Source organism: Penicillium longicatenatum (genome assembly GCF_028827895.1).
Source record: "Penicillium longicatenatum strain IBT 33135 chromosome Unknown contig_3_segment0_segment0, whole genome shotgun sequence".
NCBI lineage: Eukaryota > Fungi > Ascomycota > Eurotiomycetes > Eurotiales > Aspergillaceae > Penicillium > Penicillium longicatenatum.
This window is the reverse complement of record NW_026643121.1, coordinates 3054425-3069851: the sequence shown is the minus strand read 5'-3', so window position 1 is coordinate 3069851 and position 15427 is coordinate 3054425. Positions and strand designations below refer to the sequence as shown.

Here is a 15427-nt window from a genome sequence, read left to right as displayed (position 1 = left end):
CGTAGAATATCCGATCAGGGGATCACACACACGACACAATTCTAACTACTCTAGCCTTGTCATTGTAATACTTGAATTGCCACGTTCGGCCCGCACTTTGAAACAAGTGGAATGTCGGTTAAACTTGACGTTCACATGAGATGTCCACATGGAAATAGAAATACGGGAACGATCTAGAATTGGGTACAAGTCCGAAATACCAGTCCTCGCTACTATACACATTTCCATTTGATGAAAAATGAAAGACAACCCTAAAAAAACATGACAGCCTACTATGCAGTCATTAACAGACAGAAGGTCCCAGTACAGGAAAATGATTATAAACAGCGCGGATAAATTCGGGTATTGTGATGTGAGCGAGAGATTATCAACAAGGTGGGAATGCGATCGAGGTATCACGGTCGTATAACATCGTAAAACAAAAACATCAGGAAACAGGGGGTCATGCGATAAATAGGGAGGGGGTATTAGTGAAGCATCTAAACGGAAAGATGATTCAACGAGTCTTGGGACTCATGCAAAGATGCACCGTTGCCTTGAGGGTTGCGGCCCGGGATCCACGCGTCATGCAGCGGTACGATCAAGTTCGGGTGGACATACTTCTTCAACCGATGTTCCAGTTCTCGGCTGCCTATCTGAATAGGCAGTGCGTCGCGCTCCAGACCAGAGGGTGGCGAAAATGTTGTGGCTGAAGGAGAAGGGGAGACTTCCCCGCCACCGGGTTGATCCCGGTTAATGCTCTTGAGAGCGATGAACTTCATCAAGGGTTCATAGGTCCGCGAAAACCAGTAGCTGAACCACATGGTGAAGCCCAAAAGAGGGACCAAAAGCAGTGGACGAGTGATACTCTGGCGCAAGGCCAACACACCGATCATGGCCAGCTGAAACACGATTAAACCGACGTATACTCGGTTACAAATCATGGGCCAAACCCGGCCAGTGGAGTGCTGCTGGTGATCCATCGCGTAAAGCAACTGGTACTTGTAGATAAATTTGCCGATGGTGAAATACACTAGCCCGAAGCAGCAAATGAGCCAGGAACTGGGGAACACGCTGTACACGATACAGATGATGAAAACTAGTATGGTCTGCGGGATGGTGAAGCCATAGCTGAATTCTGGGGGCGTAGACAATTCCGCATATTCCCGGGGTGTCCGTGCCCCGAGGAAACGTAAGGGGTACAGGGCGACGCTGCCAAACTCAAGAAGTCGGAAGGGGAAAAGACCCAGACTTTGAAGGATCAAAAGATTGATATAGAACGGAGAGAGACCCTCCAACGAGCTGGCCAATGCCAATGCAACGGTTTGGGCATCCTTGAAGGCATCACGGAGGTGTTCCCAGAGACCATAGAAACCACTGGCTGTTCCAAAGACGGTGAAGAGGAGGAACAGGTTGAAGAAAGAAAAGAAGAAATTCTTCGAGATGATAGACAATTCAACATCTCCACGAGACATCATTCCTTGCTTATTGGAGAGCCATTCGTAGAGATACGGGACTGCCACGGTTAACAGAGAGAATGCCAAAGTAGGCAGACCTGTCTGAACCAAAGACTTCACGATGGGGTGTTCGGAGAGAAGCTCTGCGAGCGAGGGCACAATCTTATGCAACGTCTGCAGGTCTAGCAAAGTCGCAACTGGTAGCAAAAGAACAGACCAGAATATAGTAAGGAAACCAATTACAAGCGTGATAAGCCACGACTGTGTCATCCGTCGGAAACGCGAGACGTAGGTGTTCTTCCATATGATATCAGCCGGGGCTGGGGCAAGTCGAGCAAACATTTGCAAGGGATGAGGGTCGAGAATAGCTTGAACAAGCATCTGAGAGGCGGCGATAGATTGCATAGTCACAAAGGCAATCTCGGTGGGAGGGTACTCCTTCTCTCGGGCACTATGAATCTGTTCGTCGATCTTGCGCAACTTCTCTTCGTAGTAGTCAATCGCATCAATCGATCGAAATCGCATCTTAAGCGGACCGTACCAAACGCGGACTCGAGGTCGTTCGTTGGCGTATCCAGAGACATGGGAACGTTCGCCCTCTAACAGCAGCTGGGCCCGTTCTTCATCGTCATCTAGAGGCCGATTCGAGACGACAGGCGGTTGGCGGGTCAGGGGCAGGGTGTTCCCATCATTTCGTGGACGCTTGTATCCAATATGTTTCGTCCATGCGCTTTCCAATCCCCGAAGAATACGCATTCGCTCATCAATCAATGAGTCCAGTTCCTTCCATTTGCGACAAAGAGTAACACTCTCGACCTTGCCGACGTGTATCCCCTCCACGAAACATTTGATATCTTCTTCGGTTTTCAATTCAGGTGGTATTCCCGAAAGACGAACCGTACGGTCTGTTGTACTTGTTTGGTTTCCAAGATAGGTTTGTCGGGTGTGTATAATCTGGTTTGTTTCTTGGAGGAGCAGGTAGATAGCCAAACCGCTGAATACATATGGAAATACGACATAAATCCACAAGTAGGCAGGGTCTGGAACTACATCCTTATCATCGTCATCCCAGCCGGGGAACCCATATCGGCCAGTATATTTGTAGTGAACCGGCAGGATAATACCCACGGCAAAGACGAACACGTAAAGTAGGAGTCGAGTCGCATACTTAAAGAAGGATAGCAACTATCAAGAAGACCAAATATTTAGCAAAGTACTTCATCCACCATTCAATGTATCTAAAACTGACCACATATGCATCCAAACCAGCCGACTGCAAAACCTCCTCGTCGGTAATACGATGTAACACAGGAATCCATCCGAAGAAGCTATCCGGCAATTCCGGTAATCGCGAAGCAGAGGATCGCTGTTTCCTTCGCGCAGCATAGAGTTCGGTCCATTTCGGTCGCAAAATACAAAATGACAAGAAAGCCCCTAGGCCGAAGGCGAAACTGATCACGAATTGCGTGTATAAATCTCGTTGCTGTTTAGTCTGATCTTCCCATCGGTGTTCGCCTCCGTTCTCCGGGCCGTCGGCAAGTACGGTCCACACTGCTGTGGCCGCGGATGCCGTCAAAGACATGTTGTTTGATCAAATGACGCCTTGCGCCTCGATAGTGTGGGGAGGGATGGAATCGTCGTCCGAGGAATGCTCAAGGTGTTAATCCATCAGAACATGTGGCGCAAGGGGTTCAAGGGCGAAGTTGTGTATAGACTCAAAAGTCTTTTCACTAAGACAAGGGAGGACAAGCCAAGCACGTCCAAAGCTGGGGGTTCAAAGAAGGGAAGGTAAAAAGGAGCTAGCTTCCCTTGTTTTTGTGCAATGACGACTGTTGCGGTGCTGACTCAGCATTAATGCATGCAGCGAGATTCATGCTGGCAAACGAAGAGAACTGCACTTTAATTAAGTGAGATCAGATATAGCTTGATACAGCTTAGTCTATAGTACTTCCTATGCACACTGATCTTGGCAACTTCACCGAGCGACCATAGCGTGCTGATCTCTCGCCCTGGAGGATGATGCTCGATCTTTGATAAGATCGGGCCACTATCGGGCCACCATCGATATCAACGTCCCGGAACCGAACACTCCCCTCCTACAGTATTGCCTGCAACCATATCAACGACATTTCAAACTATATGCACCGGTTAAAGCTCAACACCCTCCAAGCCTCAAACGTTCTTGAATCTCTCGATATGTCTTTAATACTAATAAGAATGATTATGATTTGAAATTCATTTCAAATGAGGTAGGATGATACTGTAGCCGAAAGGAAAATATGTTATGCATGGAATGAACAAAATGAAACGCTGTCATATGCTAAGTACTCTATCAGCAGACAAAAATCAAGTCAGCTTGGCCGCATCGTAGTAGAGATCAAGGAGACAACCAGCAGACCAGGCCTGTGTGGGAGACTAAATAATCCAAGATGTTAGCATCAGTCAACAGCAATAGAAGGTTAGGAATTTGGGATCAATAGACCTACCGAGTCCGCACAATACTCTCCATTCTTGTTAGTGAGCTCTGTAAGTCCTCTCCAGGGACTCTCACGCAACGCCTTCTTGCATCCATCAAGTCGTCGGGTGACCTGCTGGAAAGACTCGATCCGCTCCTCGGGTGTTTTGCGACGAAGCAAATCGAAAGAGAGCAAAGCACGAAGGAAGTAACCACGCTGCCAAACCCATTCGGGTCCCTGGTGATAGTTGCGACCCTTAGAGGTGGCAAAGTCGGTAGAGTCCTCGGAGTTGTTGTAATTGGGACGATAGTTCAGGTCGGACGGGTCCAAAGTGGCCATTCCGATGGGGCCACACACAGCAGAATCGGCAATCGCAAGAGCAGTCAAAGCCTTTTCGGGGGTGAACAAGGCTGGGGCAACGGTCATTGCAATTGGGAAGTTGGATCGAAGCTGGTAGTCCTCGAAAGGCTTGCCAGACTTGTACAAGTCTTTGTAGATACCACGGCGGTTGATGATATTGGCATCCACATCGTACTGAGAATCTTCCTTGGGATCTGTAGGAATGTAGTAGCATCGTTCAAAGTTGTCCTTGATCTTGGCGGCCCAATCTTCGAACGTGATTGATTTTCCGTCACCAATGTCCACACCCTCGTGTGGGTAAACCTTGGATTTGTTCAACTGCGACACCCAGGCCAAAGCGCTGTAAAGAAGACCAGTGATCTCGATGGCGGCACCATCACGAGGAGTGCCAGGGAAACCCTTGTTTCCAGCGGTAGTGCTCTCACCCATCTTGTCTTGCCATGTGCCGCAGTTATCCTGGCTTCCACCAAAGACGATGCCGGTTTCCCAGTCGACCTTCACGTCAATTTGGAAACCCTCGGGCTTCATTTGGACATCAAGGTCTGGTCCCGCATTGTACTCGCGGAACGACATTCCAAGGGCATGTCTCTGGAACACTTCTTGAATGACTTCTAGAACAGTAGGAGACTTGGAATAGGCGCGTGGGTCATCGAATGGGAACCATGTATCATCATAGGGCAAAAAGCGCCGAGGAACCTTTTCCTGTAGCAGACTGATGCCATTGGGGGCCATGTGCGTGTAGTCCTGGATCGCCTGCAAGAAGAACCAGACCGAGTCTCGCGAGTTGTATCGAGGCAACTTGCCGCTGCTGAGTAGGTTTGGAATCATTCCATGCTTGAGTACACTGGCAAAGGCAATTATGTGCTCCTTCGCATCATCGAATCGACCCGTGCAGAGGAAAAGACCACGAATGGAAATGAACACATCACGACCCCAGCATCTGGCCCAATCAACAGCGAAATGGGGCAAACCAGCCGCAAGACTGCGAACTTGTTTGGTGGGCCACAACGAAGCTGAGTTTACGAAACCAGTCTGTTGAACGCTGACCATCGCCAATTGATGAACGAACTCTTGGCCGTAGCGCACATTGTCACTGAACTGGTGGATTCCTGCTTTCCATGCAGCATTGTAGGCCACTTGAATGATGATCGCAAAGTACCGCGGAAGAAGGAAGCTTGGCAGGCCACGCACGGCGTCGAATTTCTCGCGAAGCCATGCAGCAGGTTTGTGTAGCCCAACGTAACCCTCCTTGGAGGCTACCTTTTCCATGCGTCCAATGACGTAGTCCAGAGCCCATTGTCCCTCTCGTAGATGATCGCAAAGCGCGTGGCCCAGCTGGTTGTATTTGATGATGTCTTCAAGGACACTCCACCAGCCCTGCAGACCGGCATAAACCAAAGGTCCGTGCTTGGGAATAGTGTAAGCCCCATCTTGACCATCACTGGAATCTCTCTCCTCGGCGTCACAGCGATAGAGCACGAAATTCAGATCGATCAGGCTGAGCTCACTGAATGCTTCATCTGCTCCGCTAGAGAGGAAACTATCCAATCCACTGGCATGTTCTGCGCTAGGGATCCAAGTCTCGAAAAGCGCGATAGACCCAGGCACAAGAGTCTGGAGTACGGAGATGGTGACGTCATTTCCATCACCCTCGATGCTTGTACCTTCAATGTCCTTTGTGGAACTTGGCAGGCCCTTGAGATACTGATCATCTGATAGAACCTTGGTCTTTGTTGCATCGTCTGCATCCACCTCAAGTACCCAAGAACCAATGTGCTTGGCCTGTGTACCGGTGATATGAGTAGGAGCAAGGATCGCACCATTATCATTGCCAGGGAACGCAGTGTGGGCGATGAGGAAAATTCCCTTTCGGGTCTTAGGGTGGACTCGATGAACAGTGATGTATTCTCCGTCGTGGTGGATATGGGTTTCGTCATAACCCTCGACGCCCATCTTGGTATGGAGCTCATTCAAAAGCTTCTTGACACCTCCAATGCCGTCTCCAGCGCCAACTTCCAATTTCTGGTTGCTAGAAAAGGGTGAGGCGTACAGTCGTGTTTCATGAACCAGGTCAATGAGCTTGGGGTACACCTCATCGTATCCCATCACACTTCCAATTGCGGACGCACACATGGCGACAAGAGCGGCATTCGGAAGAGTATCCCGAGCGTCACGCTTCTGAGCAGGGACTTCATTGTCATGAGTGCAATCCATGAACAGTGCCTGGACGGGAGATGGTCGAATGTGGGTGATCTCCTCATTCGTACCTCCAGATTTCGCAGAGGCAATGGCGTGGCTACTACCGGCGGATGGCAGGTCCACATCAAAACTACCAATTGGACGACCGCCATGACGATGAACCAATCGACTCAGTTCTGCGGTGCTCCAGGCCTGCATGGCCTCTCGGATGAGAGCATTGATACCCAAGCGCTTGACAAACACATAGTCTGCTTCCTCAGATCCTGTGAAGAGTTCTGCAAAAACAGTGAGGTTTGGACGAACTTGGCGTGCTTCATCAAGGAGATATTCTGCGACTACAAGCGGTGTAGAGTGACAGTTATCAATTCGGAAGCCTGAGAAGTACTTGGCCATAAGACGAGTATACTTGGTCATAAAATCCCAGAGGAATGGGCTGTCCTTTGGTGACTCTCCGTATCGGAGCTTGACACAGTCACCCCAGACGATAACCTCGCGACGAAGATAGGCTTTGGAGTTTGGCCCTGCGTTATCTTTCATCGCATCTGCATTCCAAATCCAGCCATTGTTGGCCAGAGAAAGGGCCTTCGGGTTGTGCTTCTTGGTGACATCGTTGAGAGGAAGTCGAGTAAAGTAAGTCTCTATCAGCGGGTTTTCCTTGGTGACAGGGCCAAGTTTTGGGCCGTGATCATCAATTCGAAGATACTTAGTGCGGTTGAACAATTGATCCATGATGTCAGCCACATCTGCATCGTACTCCTCGTAGAGAGGAAGGTTCACAGCGTCGAGGAGCTTGGAGAGAGATGCCTCAGCCTCGGGGAGAGCTGACTGATCTTCCTTGAATTCTCCATGGAAACCTGTCAAGATAGCAGCACCAAAAGCGGGATCTACAGCGCGCTCAAATCTTCCGCGAAGTTGATTCGAGTTCATCATGCCGTGATTACGGACAATCTCTGATTGCTCCTTTGGTGACAAGCTTTTGAAACCCTGCAGATAATCGGCCTGGGCAATAGCTGGATCAACCGGTCCACTGGTCCATGCATCCAAGATCTTTTTTGCGTTGGACTTGGCGTCAAGAGCATAAAACTCCCACAAGCGAAGTTCATTGATTACTTGCTTGCGCAAAGCATTCATCACAGTAACCAGATCTTCAATGGACTTGAACTCAGTCGGCAAGCCCAGAGATTCGAGATCATCGCTGAACTTCAACAGAGCGGTATCCAGCTCTAGCGCGGATTCTAACCAAGGCGCAGTCTCCGCACTGTAGCCTGCCTCTGGGTGTTCCTCCAACCATTTGCTGTTGTGTGCAGTGTGGTTCCAAACGACATCGGTCAAGGTCAAAAGACCATACTCCTTCTCCATTTTTGAGACAAGAGATGCGACATCAGTCTCTCCATTGGGGAACAGAGCCGAGTCAAATGAAACCTGATCAAAAATACTGTAGGGCGAGTTGGAGGCTCCACGCTGCATGAGCGGCGTAAAGTGAACCATGTTGTAATTTCGCTGGCTGATACCATGAAGATGACTATCCCAGTCGACGGGGTACTGTCCAAGAAACTTCGAGATCACCGAAAAGATTGAGAGAGCGTTGAGCGGCAAGTCCTTTCCTTGCAGTGTCAGCTTTGGCGACACATCTATGTAGTAAATTGGGCTTTTGATTGGCTCCGGCGTTTGCACAGCTTCAACAGAGAAATCCGGCAACGGGGTGAACGTGGCATAGTATGCAAAGGAACCAGCGCTAGGGATCAGGATATCGATCTGGATGTTCTCATTGAAATTGGGTCGCAATCTACTTTGAATTAGCAACAGGTCCTTGTCTACCACTCTATCCCGAAGCATAGGGCCCATACTTAAACTCGCGAAACGATTGGCGATCAAAGGCCTTGCCCTCCTCGGGAATGTTGACCCACAGGCTACCCTGCCGGCAGATTGAGCTGGTGCCTTCAATGATGAAACGCAGCACATATCCCTGCTCTGTAGGAGGTGGCAGGTAAATGTACCCACCGGGCACATCGGGTGAGCCGTCATCCTTCAAAGGAAGCAGGTAGACCTGAGATGAGGAACCCATGGTGATCGCGATTCAGCGCTTGCGAACTAACCCGAATCTCGGTCAATAACAACCAAACGAGCTGGGAGAAGCTCAAATAGCCGACCTCAGTGATAACTGAGAGTTGCTAAAGAGCGAATGGCCTAACTTCAGACCGTAGGAGTGGTGTGAAATAGAAAAAAAAATCTTGGAAGGGAGGAAGGTGGTTTTCCCCTCATCTTGGTGTTCCGCGCCGGGTGACATCATGCATTTGGGCTACACCTTGGCCTTGGTCGGTATTTTTAGCGTCGAGGCTAGACCGGGCGTGGCGCCGAAGACCAGGTCCAGGAATACTGTTAGCACCACATTGACCGTTCTCTGCCAGTTTGGAGCTGCGTTGATGCGCGTTGGTTCAGCGAGTATTCCAAGTCTAGGAATGCGGGGTGCCCTGACGGTAAAGCCCCCCACGTCAGTTTATGTGCTAATTGAAGAGATTGAGGAGCGGAATTTTTTTATTCAAAGAAATAGCTTGCTTATGAAAATCTTGCCTTCTATCCATCGTAAACCCTACTGTGAGATCTCGCTTCCTTTAAGGCTGGAGGGTTACTCCGTTAAGGTAGTGACATTAATACTATTGATGAATGCAGTAAAGGCCTGGCGGTTAGGACCAGCTAGAAACCATAGAATTGTCAATCTGCACACCTGAGCACCGTGTTGGTAAGTAGCGTGCAAACTGGTCCTTTTTCTAAATTTTCTAGAAAGCTAGGAGAAATGGCCCGTGGGTCCAGACTCGGCATTTGTTCTAACGGGCTACGGAGTGCCGATCATCGGAGAACCTTCAGAATGAGATTGTTGCTTCGTGCGCTATGCGACTAATGCTATTATGATCAATTGTACGGTCAAGGCTTCTATTGTGTTGCAACAGCGTACTGCCATCTATGCGAGTGATACAGATGTGGTGGCTTATGTCTTAGGAATGAGGCACCGAATCTAATAGGCATCCCAGGGAACCACAAGACTAGGAACGCACAACATCGATCAGCATTGGAGATTGTCCTGAATCCTATGTGGATCATCCTTTGTATTCCTATGTCACTACTAGGCCGTCAATTTCTCGTATCGATGATCCCGAGACATGCAAGACATGCACCAAATCTTCAAGTTTCACAGTGCTGCTCGGTCCATTCCCTGGTACCGCGTCGCAAGGAAGTCCCCGGCTCGCCGTCTCCATAAAATCTACTGATTTCATTACCCCTGGCACAGCAGGGAAGGTAGTCCGCAAGAAAGTTCCTGTGTCTATGGAAACCCCGGGAGCCTTGCCTACTGGTCCTCCCATCGGTGGGGCTTCCTACTGTATGATGCTTGTCCCCACATATCGGCGACAGTACGAAGCCAATGCAAATTATCCTTTTTCCCGGCATAAAGCTAGACAGGTGAAGATACCGCAAACACAGCCCAAAATCTTCCCTAACGAACTCCTAGAGTCGAAAGCCAAATACCCGACGAAATTAATGTCATCATGCGCTGCCGAAAAGATCGGATTTTTGTACTACAGTCAACTCCCGCTTATAGTACACCCCACCATCCAAAGAAAATTGTGTACAATGAGTGAGAGGTACAATAAGTGAGAGGATGACATGATACCCATAGGTTTCATCTTTGGATATAATATCTTCCTCAAATATAGTCTAAAAACTGATCAAATTATACAATATTATCATTACGAACATTATCAATTAGGTACTTCATTACATAGAGCTTTGGTGGCGGTGCTTGGGTGGTGGTGCTTGGGTGGCCGACCTGATGCACTTTGGCAGGGGAGTTGTAGAGTATTCAAGCATTGTGATTGGTTGATAGAACTGACTAAGCGGATGACGCAGCAAAATTGGGAGTGTACAAAGGTGAGTGTTCTATAAGTGAGAGTTTTGTATGGGAAAACCCGGAAAAGTGGGTCCATCCAAGCGGATGGTGTACTATAACCGGGAATGTTCTATAACCCGCCGTACCATAAGTGGGAGTTGACTATATCATTTTCATAAGACGGCCGTCTCTAATTAACTTAGAAAACAGCGCTCGTCATCCTTAGGACGGCTGGTTAGCTAGTATCACAGGATCATGTTTTCTTTTTTTTTGTGTTATCCCAAGCCCTTGCCTAAAAAAGAAAACTTAGGCGGTCGCATTCTTAGGTTCTAGCCTCCATTAGAGTATAACGAAATCGGTCGGAGCTTGGAATACGAACCTAGCACATATGCTCCTAGAGTCCTAGTGTTCACTAAGTTGCCATTGGACTCGCTGCCACATTCCCTAGACAAAGACTTGCACATGACCTAATCCGACCTATATCTAAAACAGACAAATATCTGACCACTCAAAATAGTTGATAGGCTGCTGTAAGTGTCCAGTCTTCCACTATTGTCCTCAATAAGCACTAGTCACAAGCTGTTATAACTAGAATTCTGGTTGATATGCTGCTTGAATTAGCGTCGAAGCTAGCCGGTTCGGCCGTCAATTTACTGTCCCCCGAAGGCTCCCGATCAACGTCTTAATCTTGACTTAAACCCATTGCGGCAATAGGCGAATGGAGACCTCACTATTCCTTGCCTGCTATCACATTTAGATGCAAAATCTCACTACAATATTCCACGCTTATCTCGTTATTAATCCCTCGCTCCGTTGTGGGAATTACAACTCCACGCTTGACCCGCTTCCCTGCATGGTGCTACTACTAATTAGTAGTGGATTAAGCAACACGAAACCCCATTGTTCCAGCACCGGGCGCATGTGAGAAGATCGTCCCATGTTACGTGTCGCATGGAAAACAAAAAAAAAAAAAACCTTCTTCAAAGTAAGGTGGCAAATATGTAGTACAACTTGGTTAGTAGTTGGGGCAAAATGTCATTCCACGTATTGGACATTCGACCGAGGCTATAAAAATCCAATCGCTAGCTAACTACGCAAAAGTACTAGGCTATCTCGCGTGTAGGACGGACATTTTAGAGGATTCGCGGCCTGCAGACTATTCAGAAGACGGTATATGCCCCGTAGCTCGGCTATTCTCATTCGATCGCCTTTAATTATGGCTAAGCCCTGCTCCAATATAATGGGCCTACAAGATTTTAAATATCCCCGATGCCCCGTGCTTCTGTCATTTTGCCTATGTTCAAGGTTGATACCTTAACCGGCAATTAAGAAGCCCACAGTAGAAAAAACAGCACGTAATCTGATTGCGTGGTTATACCTCCCATCATGGGGCTCACCACGCTAGCAGTCTTGACTGCCGTCGTGGCCTTTTTCTTCATCATCCGGGCTTTTACCTCAAAACAAAAGCTTGGCAAATTACCTCCCGGTCCGAAAGGCAAACCTATTATCGGGAATCTGCTTGATCTACCTGCAGAAGGGGAACAAGAATGTCTGCACTGGCTGCGACACAAAGAGCTTTATGGTGTGTAATAAAGTCTCGCTCTTAATATAATTACTAACCTTTATTCCTTTATTCATAGGCCCCTTGAGCTCCGTCACGGCCCTGGGCCAAACAGTGATCATCATCAACGATAGAGATATTGCAGGCCAAATATTGGAAAAGAACTCCGCTAAGCATTCATCTCGTCCTCATTTTGTCTTCGCCAACGAACTGTATGTTCTCTTTGCCACATGAATTTCCATGACTAACATGGAATAGCTCGGGATGGGGCAAGACGCCCGTGAGTCAAGGTAACACAAGTCTCCTCCGCACATATCGTCGGGCGATGGCCCGCGTTATCGGAACACATGCATCAGCCTCGAAATTTGACCAATTGCTTGTTGTTGAGACTCGACGGTTTTTATGGCGCGTACTCGATCGTCCGCAAAACTTTATAGATCACATCAGAACGTGAGCTACATGTCCATAAGATTGACTGTAATCTCAGTGCTAACACAAGTGCACCAGCGCCGCGGGAGCTTTCATCTTGAAAGTCACCTATGGATACGATATTGTTCCCCACGGTAAAGACCCTCTGGTTAGCTTGGCAGATTCGGCACTAGAGCAATTCTCAAAGGCTATGGTCCCGGGAGCATGGTTGGTGGATATGATTCCAGCATGTAAGTTCACATATACCCAGGCGACGACCACACCCACCGTTTTAACAATGTATTGCAGTAAAGTACATTCCAGAGTGGGCTCCAGGATCAGGCTTCAAGAAGACGGCACGCTATTATCTTGAAACCCTCACAAATCTTGTCGACCACCCCTTCAAGTTTACAAAATACAAAATGAGCCAAAACTCTCACAGGCCATCGTTCGTATCCGAGCTTCTGAGTCAGGGAGAGGATGAAGACATTGCAAAGTGGGCAGCCGTGGCACTATATGCTGGTGGAGCAGATACAGTAGGATCTCCTGCTCTGGTCTTTGGTTATCCTGCTAATACCATAGTTAGACTGTAGCCGCGTTGGAAGGATTCTTTCTCGCGATGACACTATTCCCCGATGTTCAACGCAAGGCACATGAAGAAATTGACCGTGTATTCGGTGGCCCAGCTTTGTCTACAGTTGAGGACCGAGAAAGGCTGCCTTATATCAATGCAATTGTCAAAGAGGCCCTTCGTTGGCACGTTGTCGCTCCACTCGGCGTTCCTCATCGAACCGATGAAGATGACATCGTTGATGGATATCTAATTCCGAGAAACGCCGTTCTGGTGCCGAATATCTGGTATGGGCCCTATTTATCCCACCTAGTCGATTCAATTCAGCTAAAAAGTTTCACAGGTCTTTCAACCATGATCCTGAGGTATATCCTGAACCATCAGTATTCCGCCCTGAACGATACCTTCCGGAAGAGGGCCGGAATGCCGAGCCTGATCCACACTCCGCAAGCTTCGGTTATGGACGTCGACTCTGCCCCGGCCGCATTGTTGCCGATACGTCACTGTTTCTGACTATCGCGAATGCGTTGGCTACCTTCGATATCACCAAGGGGGTCGGGGAAGATGGCCTGGAAATCGAGCCTCCTATTGGCTTCACGCCGGGTATTGTCAGTCACCCTTTGCCCTATCAGTGTAACTTTACTCCACGGAGTGAAAAGCACAAAGCATTGATTCTGGAGTTTGAACGTGAAACTCCGTTTGAGAATAGTGATGCGGAGGCTTTGAGTGAGGCTCTCAAACGGATGTAGGACATTGCACAGGGTTATTTAAGCTTCCGCTACATGGGCCACGGCGAATAGCCGACTCTTGAGTCTCAGTCATTTTAATAAATAAGCAATAGATATTATCACATTCAAGAACTTTTGCCTAAATCCCAACATACAGTACGCTAGTCAGATTTCCCGGTAATCCGATCCGGGTGTCATTAAAAGAAGATGACAAAAAAATTAGAACAGGTGAAGAAGAGACAGAGCAGTGACGCTGCTTAATTGCCATTCAGCTTCTGCCGGCGAGCGCGCACAGCCTGTGCCAGTACCTCCAGCACGGATTCGGTATCTTCCCAGTGAATACAAGCATCAGTAATACTGACACCGTACTTGAGGCCAGCCTTGCCCTCTGGTGGGACCTTCTGGTTACCTGCTAGTTGTTAGTAAAATACAAATCAGAAAAGGTAATTTGGAAACATACCCTCGTTGATATTGCTCTCAATCATGACACCCATAATGGCAGTCTCACCCGCAGCAATTTGTTCAGCCAGAACGCCAGCAACCTTAGGCTGATTCTTGTGGTTCTTTTCAGAGTTACCATGGCTGCAGTCCACCATAAGACGAGGCGCAAGTCCCTTAGCCTCGAGCTTTGTCTTAGCATCAGTGATGCTGGCAGCATCGTAGTTAGGGCCCTTCTTGCCACCACGCAGAATGACGAAGCAGTCAGGGTTACCGACGGTGCCCACAATGGAGACAACACCGGGCTTGGTAACAGACAGGAAATGATGGGGGTGTTTTACGGAGCCAATGGCATCAACTGCAACATCGAGCGAGCCATCCGTGCCGTTCTTGAAACCGACGGGGAAGGACAGGCCGGATGACAGCTCACGATGGACCTGGGACTCGGTAGTGCGGGCACCGACAGCGCCGACGGACAAACAATCGGCCAAAAACTGAGGGGAGATGGTATCAAGCATCTCACTGGCAATGGGCATGCCCTTGTTTGTGAGATCAACGAACAGTTGACGGGAGGTGCGCAGACCCTTATTGATCTTGAAGCTGTTGTCAATATCCGGGTCGTTGATCAGACCCTTCCAGCCAACAGTGGTGCGAGGCTTCTCCAAGTAGGAGCGCATAACAATCAATAGATCATCTGCGTATTTCTCCTTCTGCTTCATCAAGCGGTCGCAGTATTCGAGGGCCATGTCCGGGTCGTGAATTGAGCAGGGACCAATGACAACCATCAGACGCTCCCTTTCTTTGTCGGTGCCATGGACAATTGCAACTGCTTCATCACGGCCTTGCAGCACGGTCTGTCGGGACTTCTCTGTCAAGGCAATTTCATGTTGGAGGACATTAGGCGCGGTGAGGGGGTTGTAGCCGGCAACTATGCGAGGAGTTAACGTAGCTCCAATTGATTTTGGGATTGGGAATACATACTGCGGGAGTCTTCCAGGTGGCTGTGGTTACCCACATTGGGGTTCTCAATGAAGAACTAATGTGGTCAGGGTCAAAAGCTGCTCAATAGCTGGTGTATGTTGTCATAGAGGGGCGGACTCACCGACATGGCGGGGCTTAGTGTATGTGATTAGAAAGGAATTGAGGGCTCGGAAGATCGAAGACAAGAGCACAGTGGTCGTATTATGTGGGAGAACAGAACTGAAGGGAGAAAAAAAGAATAAAAATTCGAATGCCTTCGAACTATAAATAATAATTCCACGTAAATTAATAAAACGTAACGCACAAGCAACATGGAATGAGTCAAAGGGTCGTCCCACGTGATTTCCCTCGGTGAACTCGGTGAGCGGGGACCAATCCCAATCACCACACCCGCATTAACAAATGC

The 15427-nt window shown here is 48.6% G+C and overlaps 4 protein-coding genes across 4 annotated transcripts; 1 reads left to right on the top strand and 3 right to left on the bottom strand.

The window, feature by feature from the left end:
• Positions 1 to 479: 479 nt before the first annotated feature.
• N7484_006497 (putative DUF221 domain protein) lies at positions 480 to 3018 on the bottom strand (the record flags this gene model as incomplete). Its single annotated transcript, XM_057116915.1, has 2 exons — positions 480 to 2621; positions 2686 to 3018. The coding sequence occupies 2 exons, from the start codon at positions 3016 to 3018 to the stop codon at positions 480 to 482; spliced, it is 2475 nt and encodes an 824-aa protein (XP_056972798.1).
• Positions 3019 to 3782: 764 nt separating this feature from the next.
• On the bottom strand, positions 3783 to 8516 carry N7484_006496 (putative glycogen debranching enzyme Gdb1; the record flags this gene model as incomplete). Its single annotated transcript, XM_057116914.1, has 3 exons — positions 3783 to 3851; positions 3923 to 8237; positions 8299 to 8516. The coding sequence occupies 3 exons, from the start codon at positions 8514 to 8516 to the stop codon at positions 3783 to 3785; spliced, it is 4602 nt and encodes a 1533-aa protein (XP_056972797.1).
• Positions 8517 to 11720: 3204 nt separating this feature from the next.
• Positions 11721 to 13623, top strand: N7484_006495 (cytochrome P450; the record flags this gene model as incomplete). The annotated part of the gene is made up of 7 exons (XM_057116913.1): positions 11721 to 11916; positions 11975 to 12107; positions 12154 to 12345; positions 12403 to 12554; positions 12613 to 12839; positions 12890 to 13161; positions 13218 to 13623. The coding sequence occupies 7 exons, from the start codon at positions 11721 to 11723 to the stop codon at positions 13621 to 13623; spliced, it is 1578 nt and encodes a 525-aa protein (XP_056972796.1).
• Positions 13624 to 13859: 236 nt separating this feature from the next.
• N7484_006494 (3-deoxy-7-phosphoheptulonate synthase) lies at positions 13860 to 15148 on the bottom strand (the record flags this gene model as incomplete). Its single annotated transcript, XM_057116912.1, has 4 exons — positions 13860 to 14011; positions 14063 to 14968; positions 15022 to 15076; positions 15143 to 15148. The coding sequence occupies 4 exons, from the start codon at positions 15146 to 15148 to the stop codon at positions 13860 to 13862; spliced, it is 1119 nt and encodes a 372-aa protein (XP_056972795.1).
• Between the last annotated feature and the right edge of the window lie 279 nt (positions 15149 to 15427).